A 16,197-nucleotide genomic window follows, 5' to 3' on the forward strand; every position below is an offset into this window, starting at 1 on the left:
CACATAGAGACAGCAAGGTTTTTCCTGCATTGAAAATTTGGTGGTGGCTGCCCACCACCGCTAACTTGCTCACCACCACCAGCTCACAAGTCAGTTTTTTCCGGGCTTTTCATGCATTTATTTTGAAAGGGCCGCTGGAGAGGGAGGGGAAGGGGGAGAGAGCGTGAGACGGGGGAGTAACACGCAGCAAAGGGACTGACGGGTGGAATCAGGGTTGCTGCAGTGGGTGTGCTCTACCAAGTGAGATGTAAGCTACTCGCAGCTCAGCGTATTTAATAGAAGATTTCATCGAGCGTTTCGGTGACGGTGAGACGCTTCATTATTACCGCCGCTGATTCAGAGTCAGGGCACACGCACGTAACAGTCACCTGTTACGGTTACCATACCGACGAGCTAACGTGTCCTTTTTAGTAATCTCCTCTCCTGTTGTCAATAAACACACATACAACCAAACTACACAGCTGTTAAATGATTGGCTGCCTGTTACTCATAGCATTCAGGGATGTTTCAATGTCCCACGTCCTTGAATTTTACACTGTTGACTTAGTATCATTATACAGACATGTCCTGTGTGGCAACATAGAAAATTGAGGATGTGATGCATCGTATAATTGAATCGAACCGAATCGTAGACTGGTGAATCGTAATGGAATTGAATCAGTGAAGATGCACACTGTTTTGTTAACACCTTATTGATCCACAGAGTAAACACTGTATATGGCACATATGTGGCAGTGTAGTCATCAAACTGGAGGCACAACTTTATCATCATGAGAAGGAAGACCTGTGGATAAAAACTGCTTCCAGTAATATAAAAGAGCAGACATCTAGGACAGAAACATATGGGAAAACTCTTACTCTGGCTCTGTGATACAAAGAAAGTCCCCTCCTGCTGTTTTTCTGAGGGTAACTGCTGCAGATCCGGGAGAACGGGCGAGGAAGGGGGGCTTTAAGCAATATGGAGCCAATCTGTCCACTGGATACTGAGCTCAAAGCTGAAGATGGTTTTAAAACAGGCCATAAGAGATACTTCATAAGAAAGAAGGGGGGATTTGGATTAGCGGGAGGTGGGACTATGTAGCATGTGAGAGATCTTGACAATCCTAGTGATGAAGGTAAACACACACTGGGATTAGCCGTTAGCGATAGCCCTCATTTCTGTGCCCAATCCCACAGCTGCCTAACACTGCTAGTGTCAGAAGCACTGCCAGTTTGTTTCTGTGTATGTGAAAGCGACAGTGTGTGTGTGTGAGAGAGAGAGAGAGAGAGAGAGAGAGAGAGAGAGAGAGAGAGAGAGAGAGAGAGAGAGAGTGTTTGTGCACGTGCACGTTTGTGTGTACTTGCATGTGTATGTGGTAAGAACTGGAAGAGGTGCCAGCTAGATGTTGGGGTTCAAACAGATGGGAGACAGGCATCTGGACAGCTGGCATTCACTGCCTTTCACAAACCCTTTACACCAACCACCTCTCCTCCATATCCCCATTCTGTCATTCTTAACGTTCGCACTGTTTGTTTTCTTTTCTTTTCACAGCCTTAAGCCTGGCTGGGAGATCTAAAATAACAAAAGTAGTTATAAAAGAACTTATTTGCGCGTGGGATTTTATACGCAAACAGATTGGAAGGCGGGTTGAAAGGAACAAGAAAATTAGGCACATTTTACGGGTTTTAAGTCTCACACAAAAGCAGGTCAAAGTTGTCGATTCATCTACATCAGTGCATGTGTTTGTGTCTATGTGTGTATCAGTGCATGTAATATGAACACTAGACCAGCAAATTTAACTGGGTCAGGCATTTCTATTTGATGAGCAGGAAGAGCATTTTTGCAGTTAGTGCCAGTCTTTCTTTTGCTTACTCTTCCCCTCTCTGTCTCACTTCCAGTCTCGCTTGTCAGATTCCAGTCAGTGTAGCATTTTATATTGGAGCATTTTACAAAATCATCTATTCACTTGCATTTATGGATCTAAGGTACTTGTGATTGCTTTGGCATAGCTATACTTACACTAAATTCTACTTGGCAGCCCCTCAAAGATTTTGAGTTTAGGTGATTGCTGTGACCGCAAAAACCTGCCTCATTTTGTGAGAGAAAATGCATGGCACGCTGCCAGGATCTCAGAGTTAATTTGAAGTAAAAACAAAACCGCTGACAAAAATAGTTAATTAAGTTTAAAGAAAGTTATTAAGACAATTTACTTGTTGACAGATGCTTTCTTCATGACAATGACACAACTGTGTTTTTCTTCAAACAAACAAAAAATTATTAAAAAAATCAAAACCTCTTATACATAAATATATACAGTAACAACTTTTTTTTTTCTTTCTAATCATGTTAGCCGTAAAACTTCTCCTCCCCTGCATGGCTGACTGAACTTTTACTCGTCCAGATCAGGGGGGCAAATTAGAGCAGATGTCAGGAAGCATCAAGCTGGAGGCAATATCCTGTTCTCCTCTGCCATCCTATGTCATCTCTTTTTGCCCCTTCCCACCTGCAACTTTGTAATTTTAAGAACCATTATGATCTAATAGCCAAGATGCCTTATCAAAGGTGCCAGCCTTTTCCATGTATTTAATGAGTTATGCCCTCTGACCAATTTTAAAAAAAAAAAAAAAAGAAAAATGAAGTGTTTGTGCTGCTTTTTCTTTGTCTCTCTGTTAGTTTTCAAATCTTTTCTCCACTGTTTGTCTTTTCTTCATTACTTTGGTAATAGCATTTGGCAAAGTAATAAACGGATATGGAATGAGCTCAGTTCCATTGACTTAAGTGGCAAATATGGATCATACTTAATTAGGTCTAAAGATTAACTCTAAGTAGGACTGCGCAGTAAATTGCAGGCTGCAGAGCCAAAACCCTTCAGTGGAGTCTGAATTTTTCCCATTTTGTATAATTCCTTCTTTTTGTTGGGTTTTCAATTTTAGGTCATTGCCAGACCGAAGTGATCATCAGCACAGGAGCAGAAAGACTTTAGCCAAGACATTTGTGCTCTTAATTTCAAACCTCCCTACCCAGTTATCCATTACAATCTTATCCAGTATAATATGTGATGCAATTAAGTAATACATAAAATAACTACCTTCCAGCTGAATAAGATGTTAAAACAGGCTTCCTGCTCTGTCCTAAAGGCAAAATAGCTTTTATGGTTTATAAGACCATATGAAAGTAATCATTTGACTTCCCAGATCAAAATCATTTCAAATTTTGAAATTTGCCCAACTTTAATCTCGTTTTACTTGGTATTTGTCTTCAGTGTGTACAAGCGATGGATTGCTATAATCTGAAAACGGCTTAATGTGGGAGATTTCCTTTGACCGCAGTGACCGCAGTCATCTGTACACAATCTTTGCTGAGTTGCAACAAAAATGTGGACAATTTGTACATAATGTTGATATGAGGTAACTGTATTTTTTCTTACTTACACACGTCTAGATACAATTTTTTGTATGCAAGTGTCCTCTCGACTTAGATGGCACCACTTCAGAGAGTACCATGGGAAGGAATAGAGTGAAGCGAGTTGAGCGAGAGGTTTACAAATAGGCCGGAGATAGTGATTGATGACTGGTGGGGGGGGGGGGTTAGTCGAGGAGGAAGGTGGGTGAAAGGGGGGGGGTGATGAAGAGGGATCTAAAGATGAGAATCGGACACCTCCCTAACGACCACTCTCCCAAGGCAGAAAAAAAGAGCAGAAACCCGACACGCATGAATTAAAAAACACAAGCACCGGCACGAGCGGATCATTGATGGGAGTTTTTGACTGGCATCATCCCTCATTTTGAGAAATGTCAGCGACGGGGTGCCTCCCTGTGAATCATTTTAATAGACGAAATACAGCTGTGTGTGTGTGTGAGTGTGTGTGTGCAGACAAGAGGGGGTGTAGGTATTGTTTGTCACCAGATGAACTCGTGGGGTGAGTCTAATGAAGAGTGCAGAGAGAAGGAGGGTGGCATTTTAATTGGCCTCCCTCTCTCTCTCTCTGTCAGTCTTCTTCCTCCCTCTTCCTCTCTCAGGGAGAGCAGGAGATTGAATGTTGGCTTTGCAGAGGTAAAAAGGGATTTCTAATACTGACACCACAAACTCCTTGTCCTATTAATTGCTCAGTAACACATCCTGTTTGATGCTGTGTTACATGTAAGCTGTTCTCGAAGCACAGAGGATGAGGGCGGATTTACATTTTCGCATAGAGTATGTGTTGTTTATAATTATTCTTAGTTATTCATATTTGTGCTGTGATATCCTGTTACTGCTATTTATACATCAGAAAAAATATTCCGATAAATATCTCGGAACATTACAGATAAAACATTTAGAGAACTTTTCAATCTGGTCTGTAATGTCATGGTCGTGTCAGTCTGGTCCAACCAGAATTATAAATTATAAAACTAGCATCAAAGCCACACAGTTTCGCACAACTTCACTTTTACCTTGTTGAAAAACTGATTAAATAATTCCTTGAATTCCACAAGCGTTCTTATATTTAATGACAGGAGGATAAATCTTTTCAGAGAACACCTTCGCACCTGATACATGTCGGATGTCTATTCGACATGACTTCTAGCGTGAGTCATCATTTCAGCAGCTTTTTCACCAACATTTTCCTGGAAGGGAAACTAAACTAAACTTTACTAATAAAACGAGCGCTGCATCACAACAAAGATAAGAGACACCCGGGTAAAATAAACTGGCTGATGCTCATGATTATGAATATGTATGGCTTACACATGCACACACAATTGTCACTTAAAATAAACCTTGTACCAACTGTAATTTGACAACTCTACCTGAGGCTCTTCATCTCTAAGAGGAGGGCTGCTACAAATCACCATATTCCTGCTCCTGCACCTCCCCTCCTCCACTTCCTCATTTCCCTTCAGCATTTTGTTTCACAGAAATCGCTAAGTTAGCTGCTAGCTCTTCCCCCCAGGCACCATACTCCACCCTCCCCTACCTTCTCCTCTTCCTCCAACTTATTTTCTTCTTTATTTCCTATTCTAGTTCTTCCTCTGCCATGATTGCCAACTAACCTGAAGGAGAAAGTAGAGTAGAAATATGGAGGAGTGTGAGCCTTTCAAGTGGCATCACCCTCTCTTTTTCCTCTTCCTCTCTCTATCTCTCCATCTCCCTCTCTCCACTACTTCCTCCATCCACATCTCCCTGCCCCTCTGTTATGGCAGTGGTTCATCCTCATGTATATTTATGCTACAAAGCTGAAGAGTCAGGCAGACTTGAAATGAAAACTCCTACTAGAGAGTGCTTGTGTGCTCATTTTGAGAATCTGTATGTGCACGGGTCTGTGCGCACTGTGTGTGAATATGCACTCCTTTATCCTTTTTGGATACAAGCTTCTTTTTTATATTCAAGGGTGGAATTCCTCTCCACTTGACCACCCACTGCACTTGTGTTTTTTCAACCCCCCCTATCCCTCTCATCTCCCTGAGTTTCCGCCACAGACAGGTGGCTGGTTTCTTTTTTTTTTTTGGTTTTCTTTTTCTTTTTTTTCTTCCATTGTCTGATGGGACAGGTGTCAGCCACTGGCAGAAAGTGACATTCTAATCTAAAGTACTGATTCAGAAAAACACCCACGCACAAACACACACACACACACACACACACACACACACACACACACACAAATTCACCTTCCCGTCATGTGTATCCTGTGACTGCAGTGAGACAGGCGGCAGACACCTCTGGTCTTAGCTCATGCACATCACTGCAGAGCAGCATAAATCTCACCTGTCTTGCAGACAGGCTACCACACATGAAAACCCACCAAACACAATTTGTTTCCCTTGAATGGTCCTTTAGTGGTGAGTTCGCAGAGGGAGAATGTGACCATAGATTTCAAACAAAATTCCTTGTGTGGCAGCGTTTTATTCACCTTCCAGCAGACGAAAAATGTTTTTCTTTTTTGGTGTTGTTTTTTCTTTTAATCTCACTTGTTTAATTCTAAATTATTGGTTTATAGGAAGAGTTTGCACATAATGTATTTCTGTTATGTATTGCATACATGTGTGGAGGTGCACGTCTGTCTTTATGTGTGTGTGTGTGTGTGTGTGTGTGTGTTTGCTCATGCAAGCGTGTGTGTTGAAACAATAGGTGTCTTGAGAGGCGGGCTGCATGGCTGACTCTCCTTTAGTTTCCCTAAGAGGAGGAACGTGGGAAAAGAGGAATAAGTGCCATTCATCTTTTCACTGGCTCATTCACTACCTCTCTTTCTCTCTCTCTCTCACCCCTCCTCTTTCTCTCTTTCACATCACTTCTTTGTTCACTTAAATGGCCTCTTTACTTCTGGCCAAACCTCTATTTGAGATAAATACCCTCTCGCTGTACCCCAACACATATGCACTTGGTACACAACACACACAGAGACATTGACCAGACACACATGAGCTTTCCCAAGTAGCCCCTCGATGCACCCCTGCCCGAGCTAAATACCTTTTAAACACACTCTTGGTCAAATCTCTTGCTGAGACTAACAGCGCAGTAAGTACACATTCCTTATCTTCACCACTGCACTCCCATCAGTTACTGTTTTTTTTTTTTTTTTTGCAGAAGTTGATAAGAGAATGAAAAATCTAATCCAACACCACTGACCCAACATAAATTCATTCTCTCTATCGTACCATGTCTCTCTCTAATGCACATTATCACACACTCATCACCCCCAGTACCTTCACATCCTTGGCATTCATGCGTGTCCCTTCCTTCCCGACGAAAATGTCATCAATATCCACCAGTATGTGCCGGTCCAGGCCCAGTGTAAGTTTCCTGTCTGTGAGGTAGGATATGGCATCCACCAGGATGAGTTTGTGGAGCCAGTAGCCCAGCCCCTGGCCAAACAGCACCCTCTTCACTCCGTCATACAGTCCCATGTCCTGTACCACGGTGGCTTGGAGGCCTAAACTGAAGCCAGGCCCTGGATTATCACCACTACCTGCCCCTGCTCCATCCTTGGCCCGTGCGTGCAGCACAGCCTGGTATGTGGAATGATTGGAGGAGAAGGAGGTCCAGTCCTCCCCGGGCAAGGCCCCTCGGTCTGTGCCGGGTTTGGTGAGGTGAAGCAGGGGCGAGCTAGACACCACGCAGCAGTCCCAAAGGGCCTGGTTGGTCCTCAGCACCAGCGGTAGGCCTCTGACTTTGAGAAGCGGTGGGGAGTTCTCGGTGGAGCGGTAGAAACCTATAATACCCACTCTGAACTCAGTACAGTATTGATGCAACAGCTGCCTGTTCCATGTGTCTGCATGTGCATACTTTAACAGATTCTCATAAATGATTAGAGAGTATCGTCCACGGCCCTTTTCTGTCAGCGGTGGAAGATCGCCCTTCCCTGAGGCAATCTCCATGCGGAATTGGAAGTGTGCTGACTCCAATATAGCCACAATGTCCTGACCCAGCTGGGAGTATTGGGACTCCACCAGCACCAGGACCACTGGGTCAGTGTGAACATGTGTGTGAGGGGGGTTAGGTGGGTATGGGTATGGGAGTTGGCGGTACGGAGACATGGAGAGCGACTGCGAGCAGGCAGGTTCAGAAGATTGTCCAAGCTGCATGGATGGGGAGGAGTTCGTAAAGAGGAAGTAAGCAGAGAGCAGGAGGGAGAGGAGACAGCAGGAGGCCAGCAGGAGCAGGAGCCGACGTAAGTGGCGACGGAATCGCACGGCCACCGTCATTGCAAACCGGGGAGGTGTTGCGCGTAGCAGGAGGAGATGTCTTTTTTAGTTCACCGGGGGCTGGAGAGTGTCTGTCTGCACGAGCCTCGGTGTTCAACAAGCCCAGGAGGTTGTCTCTGTCAGTGGTGAGAAAGGAGCAAAGACACTCAGGGGTACGTCATGTCACCATGGCAGACGGAGAGGGGAGCTGCGCCGTACGACGGGGGACTAAGGTCTTCATTGAGGAAATGCAGTCAACGTGCTCGTCTTCCAAACCTCATGGAGGTATCACACACAGATATGGAGCGAGAGATGATTAATGTCTGCAGAGAAAGGGGACAAGGAGAAAAAAAAGGAAGAGTGAATCGGTTGGGTAAGGTTGAATATTGTGCATTAGTTCTCTAGCTGAAGGCTGATGAGTGTGTGTTTGTGTGTGCGTGCGTGTGTGTACACACCTAGGCTGTGCCACCCTGGGGAATGTGAGAGCACAGCTGGTAACTACAGAGCTGATTGAAAACAACTTACATCCTCAGGGCTTATCCAACCTCTGGTACACACACACACACACACATACACAGTGACATCACAGTTAAAAAGCACAAACACAACACAAAAGTCAATCCTCACAAATAAACAACAGCTGGTTGTGCGTTAATATGGCAGTGAGGAGAGGTGGATGGGACCTCAACTAATCAGTCCTATAAAGCTCTACAGAGAATTCCTCTAATTGCACCATACTCTGTACACTTCTATCCTATTTCTGAACCTAATCATCTGAAATACCACAAAATTAGAGTTGGAATCCTTTTGCCGGGAGCACTAATCTGGGGGGAGCCCATGACAGTACAGAGGAAATGGCAAGCCAGAGAAAAGTCAGAGAGAAAGAGCAGAGAGAGGAACAAAATGCAATGAATTATAGAAAGAGACAAAAAAGACCAGGATTAGCATCTTAATGTATGTGCCGGGAGCCAGGGAGAAGAAAAGATCCCACAGCATCTTTCTCTCTCTGCCTTACTCTCCCCTTCTCTCTCTCCCTCTCCCTCTCTCTGTCTATCTACACCCCCTCTTTCTCTGCTTCTGTCTGTTTGAATATCAATAGTCTTTCCTCACGTTCCCCATCCTTCTCTCCTTGTTCTCTGCCTCTAGAGAACACACGCGAAGAGAAGGTCATGGACAAGCGACTCCAGTCATATTCTTTAAATATGATAGGAGGAAATGAAAAAAGGGGAGAGGTGATTCTTAACAATTTTGTTTGTACCTATTCCAACACAGTTGTATGCGCTGCTTTAATGAAATGTGTGTCATCCTAATTGGCACTTCTGTATATATACTGTTAAACAGCTTCAGTTGGGGTTTTATTAGTTTCATTAGACACAATAAAGAGCCGGAGGAAATTGTCTCATGTGCAGCTCAGTCTTAAAATGGCTTTAGAATTCTTTTTTTTAGTTTTTAATAGTGTTTTGACATTTAAAAGTAGCCAAAGCACTAAATTGGACTCACAGTGGGAGTCTCAGCTGCAGGTGTGTGCAGGTTGAACCTTTTTCTGTAGGTATCCATGTGTCTCACTATAAGAAGCCACAGGAGGGCGCTGGAATTGGATTAACACAAGGGACTTCACGTGGAAGTTTCGCCTGCTGTTTGAATAACTGTAATTCCCAAGGGGATTATGAGTCTTGCAGTATAAAAGTAAGAGGAAAAACTGGCATTTTCTCTAAACATTGTCCGCAAGTTGGTTTCATGCACCATTTTGTGGAGCCATAAGAAGTTACTAAACCATTTAAAAATTCTTATTTAAATTGTGGCGGGTATATAGGAAAAATAAAAATGATTTGTCATTAATAATTGTTGTTTAGGATAATAGTTTCATGGAGCCAGATAAAGCCTGCAATTTGATTATCAATGAAGTCTGGTGGTGTTAACACAGGATAAACATTGAAAACTGGAGGGAAAACTGAAAAGCGATTGGCTAATAGATGTAATCCATACTGTTATATTAAGTGTCGATAAACCTCCAGTGAAAATGTAATGAAATAGAAAGCAACCCGCAGCATAAACAACCCTGACAGGCAGAGAGAGAGAGAGGTGAGCTCAAACTAACCAGTAGATGAATCCGGAGAGTTTTCCAATCCTGCCTTCAGCCGCTGAAGTTTACGTTAAGAATTAAAAGCTCACCGACTCGCCCACTTACCTCTATCCGAGGCTGAGGCGCTGCCGTGCGGTGAGGAGGCGTGACGGAGGAGCGCTGAATGTGATGCTGCTTCGGGTGGGTCCGGGGCTGAGGTCTCGGTGGCGCACCACTCCCGTGTGTTTTGGATGCTGAAGCGTTGTGCCATCTCCCCTCTCCCCCTCCCTCCCTATCCCCGCTCTCTCTTTCTCTCTCCCCCTCCACTAGTGCAGCAGGGGCGGCCAGGCGAAATGATCCGCTCTCCTCCCCCTTTTCATCATTCTTCTCTTTCTCTCTCTCTCTCTCTCTCGTCTCCCCCCCACTGTCTTCTCTCTGCCCACTATGCCCACTTGTCCCTTTATCTGCGCTCTTTAAGGTGGAGATTGTAGGCTGCGGGGAACGGAGGATCGCCGATATCAGGCTGTCCGTTAACGACTGACTGCCGTGCGTAAATGCTTCGGTTTAAGAGTGCCTACACAAGTGGAGGCGATCGAGGGAGAGAGAAAGTATGTGAGTGTGTGTATGTGTGTGTGTGTATGCAAGAGAGACACCGCGAGAGAGAGAGGGGGGTGGTGGTGGGAAGGGGAGGGGTCTCGGTTTGATTGACACAAACAGCCTTTTTTCTCGGGCATCGGCGATCACGGGCCCGTTAAAAGCTCACGGCCCGTTAGTTGGTGTGTGTCGGATAAGGAATGTCACAGACGGCTACACACTGGTGCGAGTTAATGGCGCGCCTTGCTGATTCTCTCATGCTCCTTGCACAAGTTGTAGCCAAGGTTAGAAAAGACGGGGGAAAGGAGGAGAAACACCTGATCTGTAGCTAGTGGAAGGAAGAGGGGGAAAAAAACACATTTTCACACAATCAGGGATGAGAATGACTACAGCACATTTCTGACATCTAGTATTCAGAATACACTCGTGCATGCATGTTGATCAGGCACAAACCTATGAGTCAGCCCCATTATGCCCACTTGTGTTGAGTGTCAGTCAAGCAGGCACAGCATGTCAATCATGGAGTGCTTTTAACTTGATTAGGTGTTCCTTTTCCCCTTCCTGCTAGTTCATCAATCTCCCTAACCTATTTGCACTGACACACACACTCACACATCTCAATGGAGCTGGTGGGCCCCTCATTCACATTGTAATGGCTTTACAATGGAGCTTACTTAGTGTGTATGCATGTGATGCGTGTGTGTGTGTGTGTGTGTGTGTGTGTGTGTGTGTGTTGAGAAAACACAAGCCAGGAGTGTGAGGAAAATGTATGAGCCCAGGAGAAAAGACGGACACACAGTTATTCTCTCAGTTGGCAGAGTTTGTGGTCGAGGCTGCACAAAGGCCCCGTGCACGCACTCAGAGGCCCACGGAAGAAGAACAAATTTTTCACTGCTATGTTCCCTTTTACTAACTTGACTAGAGAGATTTCAACATTCTTTGGTGAAAGAGAAAAATATACTTCATACATCTATTTGTTGGACAGGTGCGTAGGAGAGGGACGAGTAGCTCCACGAATGTACCGTACAGGCTCCCGCACACTTTTACACTTGCACAAAATAACCTTTAATGACCGCAACATTTCGGTACTGTGACATTCTTCAGGCAAACCCAGAAGAAACTTGCCCAAAGAAGGTCACTCACAATGCCGAAACATTGCAGCCATTAAAAGTTGTTTTGTGCAAGTGTGACATTCTTTGCTCATATTTTCAATGGGAACATTCCTATTTATGACTCTGAGTTAGTGGAGTGACTATAAGCGGTGGTGCCGAGAAAAAGAGCTTGAATGAAATATAACAGCCAGAATATCATGCCCTACAGAATGGAATCCAGAGATAATGAAGGTTTGGATTGGAGTGCGATTGTGTTTGTATGTAAATTAGTGTCAGTGGGTGAAGTGTAATTAGAGAGGCTGTTCACCCATTTCCTCCACATTACAAACTAAGAACCTCTTCTGCTGTGGTGCTAGTTGGAGACAATAAGCCAGAAATGAAAACTAGACAGCTGCTTATAGGCTACAGTGTAGGCTACGACGTGTGTGTGTGTGTTTCCATGCATATGTGTGCACTAACACTAAAAATAATAACGGAGACGCTCATTGCCGCAAACAACAGAACAATAGCTTCTGAGAAAGCTGAGAAAGAGTACACGCGCACACACTCACTCACACACAGATGTCAACGTGCGCTTACTGTGACGCATACACACATACGGCATGTGCTGACACACAGGCCATGATGCAAGTACACAAAGCACAAACATTGGCAGGCAAGTGCAGGGACACATGCGAGCCTTGCTGCGATACACGCAACAATACAAGGCAAGGCTGCAGTCACTCTCTCACACAGACTCGCGCGCACACACACACATGTGAGAGCACACTTAACAAAGGACTGGAGATGTGAAAAGTGTCAGAGCTGCCATGTTCAACTAGCACTCTGCCTGTTAAACAGAGGAGTGCAAGAGACAAATGAGAGAGAGTTAGAGAGACGCGGAGAGCGGGAGAGGGAGAATGCTTGTTGTCTTCATCAGAGGCTTTTGTTAAGTGAGAGATAAGAGAGGAGGAGCGACCGAGTCCCCCTCTTCTCTCTCCCTGCTGAGAGCTAAATGGTGGCTCTGTGAGCCTCCAGTCCCGCGCACGGCCTGAAGAGAGCAAATGGAGCTCGAGTGTAAAAACAGGAAAAGACATTATCATCACGATGCATCACATCATCCCAGGAGTCAGGGCAGGGAGTGCAACACTCACACTGTACCTCTTAATTAAAAACAAAACAAAACACTGGGCAGATTGTTGCACACTCGCGCTGAACACTAGGCCCTGAGCCCTGGCACTAATAATGATACTCTCCTTTTGCTGGCTGTTCCCACAAAGCACAGGATCTATTGCTGAAACTAGCAGCTCTCTGAGATGTATCAGCTCGTTGCCTCCCACAGTGTAAACAACAACATGCTCCAGCTTCGCTAAGGTGTGTTGGCTGCTTGATGCTGTTGCTATTTTAATGATTCCTGCTCTGTCTTCTTTGCGTGTGCGTGTATGTAGGGGTGTGTGTGTGTATGCGTGCGTGCGTGCGTGGAATCGAACCACCTACCCGCTCCTGACCCCTCCCCATGCCTGGAAATGTTGATAGATAGATGTTCTCTTAAGAGCTTGGAGGCTAAGTGAAAGCTGCCCCCCCCCCTCCCCTCTTGCTCCTCATCCCCAAGCACATTAGAGGAAATATCTTTTGGCCAATCAATACAGGGCTTACAGATTGATAAGGCAAAGATACACATGCATGACAGCACACGCGCGCATGCACACGCACGCACAGAGAGAAAGAGATTTTCTTCTTCCATCTTTGAGTCTAGTGTATAGAATAACCAGACCAGAATCAATCTATTACTGGAATGCTGCCAGTTGCAGGATTACCATAGCAACATACACCAGCAAACTATACTCTGCAATGAATAATATCAAATGTATTCTTTATTTAACACGCCCAGATAAACTTCTAATTGTACTCTAATCCATTCCTCAGCACAATATGATACTCTTATGGCAGATCATATACATGGCTTTGATATAAGTAAAAATGAAAAGAAAATGTGCGTGGGTGTGACTGCCTACATACGTCAAACTCCAAGAAAAACAATTTCCCAACATTCATGTTGCCTCCATTTTCATACAAAATGTTCTTACACAACTTACAAAACAGTTAGTGGTCAGGGGAAAAAAAAAAAAGGTGCATCTGCAGTTCAATCAAACGTAAGTGAGTGGGATCGTAGCATAGTGGTGTGTTTTGGTACGTTTCTGTTGTTCTGTGTGACTCATTAAAAGACAGGATGTGGTTCGCCAGTAAGAACATAGTTTTTGACATATTCAGGAACAATATTGCCTCCGCACAAACAGAAACACACATAAATGCGCACACATACCCACAAGATCATGCTTAACACCCACACATCTCTGTAAACAACCCAACACTCCCACACTTTTACAAGCCACAAACACCGGCAGGCTTGTTAGAGTGACAGAGTGCACCTTCATTTCATATCATATTAACACTATATCTCAGCACTGATTGCAAGTGATGCCTCTGACAGGCGAAAATGCAGCATGCATGGAGCGGCTAAATGTATGCAAGAGTGGTGAAGAAAACAAACAAGAGTCTGCCCGTGCTGGCTGCCATCAGCATCGTGTGGTCATATGAGGATTTAGAAAATAGAAAATAGGAATGAGTGGGGAGAGAGAGAACGGGGGAGGATGTCAGAAAGCACAACAGTGATCAGATCGCACAGCACTCAAGGGAGGGAGGGGTAAAGTGATCTGTCTCTGTCTCTCTCTGACCTTGTTCACTCTCGCCAAAAAACCTGACTTACAACCCCAAACTAAACATGATACCTTCTTACTCTGTCTCCACCTCTGTCTCTCTCCCCCTCTCTCTCTCTGGTAATAAATCGCTCTGTAATTACCAGGCAGGATCGATAACAGTCACATCACTCCTCTGCTCTACTCGTCTCCCTCGTCTGCAACTGACACTAACGTGTTCATCCCCCGCTGTGTGCCACTGTTATGGATCTGGGAGTGATAGATCACATCCCGTCGCATCTGCGCGCCGCACACTGACACACACACACACATGCAAAACATAGGCTCACGATCAAATAGTGCACAACACACAGAGGGGTGAACTCATGCAAACACACACGGAAAGGACACTGACAACGCACAACTACAAATGTGAGAGCTGGATGCCACGCGGGGGGGAAGAGAGGCCATAGGTCTCAGTTGCTATTGGAGACGTCTCTACAGCTGAGCAACTAACAAAGAGTTACCGTTCTCTCCCAGAATAGCTCACTCTGCCCCCTGTCTAATGAAATGGAGGACAAGGATGAGCATCACATGGGCAGTCACGCAGTGTGAACTTGGTGAGTTTGCCTTTGACGCTGCATAGGCCATGTGTGTGTGCATAGCATGCTCTGGAGCAGGTGTGTCTGTGTCTGTGCATAGGTGTGGTTTCCCAAAGTAATCATGCAAGTCTAGTGATGTTTTTAGAAGAAAAAAAAAATTCTGGAGAGCATGGGCAATTTTAACATCCCCAAATTGCTGACTTGTTATATTCACTCACAGCCACACATTTGATGAGTGTGAGTGTGTGTGCAAGAGAGAGAGAGAGAGAGAGCATGAAGATTGAATCTACTGTACAGCCTTCGGTGTAACATGTGTATCATGAATATTTGAACAAAAGGTATAGGAAGAGTTGTGCTCATTCCACACCCTTTTCCATTAATACAGTTTTCTGTTGTATGAGCAAAAGCAATTCAAAAAGAAATCTTTAAAACCTTTTAAAGAAAGAAAAGCTGATGTATTTTTTATTGTCTAGAGATGAACTGACAAAGAAAACTATTTATTCTCAGGCCAGGTTCAATTAGATCTTTTTGCCCCTTTATGTAAGATTTGAGGTTTGAAATATTTTATATGTCAAGGACACAATTGTTTGATTTCATAAGATAGATGTAATCAGGAAAAAAATAAATACAAATGTTAATATAAACATAAATAACATAAAGTTAGAAGGTAAACATTTTATGTACAGCAACTAAATGAGGCTAGATGATGCATGAAACACAATGCCTTACTTTAGCAAATGTAATTTTATTTTTAAATCACACAAATAGACAAATAGTAATGCAAAAAAAAAACACATCAACATTATAGAGGATAGTAAATATAGCTGATGGATAAGGTTTGTGAAATAGTTAAGAGGAAATACTTGAGTCCAGCAGCACTGTGTTTGTGTGTGCTGTGAGGCAGATGTGCTGAGAGAGTCGGTGGTGGTGGGCAGTGTTCAGACAGGTGATGGCTCCAGGGATAAAACTTTTCCTGAATCTCAATCTGCAAACAAAGATGAGGAAGCAGGAGTGGGCTGGGAGCGTGGAGATGTTTATGGCTACTGAGGTGCTGTAACTGTCGATCGTCTGGAGGGTGTTATCTCTTGGTACTCTTGGGTGTTTTGTGTATCGTATTTCATCTGATAAATATATGTGCCCAGCCAATGCAATATGGTAAAGGCGTTACCGGCTCCAAACGCAAGTATCCAAGGAATTATGGTCATATGGGATGATTCTCCACTTCTCAGTTTTACTTGCAATGCCAGTGTTTATTGCCAAGCCTCATCAAGAGAGTGAGTTTGAGAGGGATAGCAAGAGTGTGGAAATCAGAGTGGTGGATGCTATTGTTTCTAACCATAACACCCATCGTTCCCATGTGTTCTAGTTGCCCAACTAATCTTACCTTAACCATACTGTACTTGCTTGCCACAAATATAATAAAGAAATCTGAGTGGTACTGCACAAAACAGAAATGTGTAGCAACACTGTAGTTATGCAAGCATGGATATACATATATATATATATATATA

At 44.2% G+C, this 16,197-nt stretch overlaps 1 protein-coding gene across 2 annotated transcripts in view; it reads right to left on the reverse strand.

Annotated features, from left to right (window-relative positions):
• The window catches only part of ndst3 (N-deacetylase/N-sulfotransferase (heparan glucosaminyl) 3), a gene marked incomplete at its 5' end in the record, with an annotated part of 40,127 nt that extends 32,465 nt beyond the window's left edge, over positions 1-7,662 (reverse strand). For both annotated transcript variants that reach the window (XM_083975770.1, XM_083975771.1), the window contains one exon: positions 6,664-7,662. In XM_083975770.1, coding sequence (XP_083831896.1) covers positions 6,664-7,662 — 999 coding nt within the window. The remainder of the gene's footprint in view (positions 1-6,663) is intronic.
• Between the last annotated feature and the right edge of the window lie 8,535 nt (positions 7,663-16,197).

This window comes from Trachurus trachurus (genome assembly GCF_905171665.1).
Source record: "Trachurus trachurus genome assembly, chromosome: 1".
Lineage (NCBI taxonomy): Eukaryota > Metazoa > Chordata > Actinopteri > Carangiformes > Carangidae > Trachurus > Trachurus trachurus.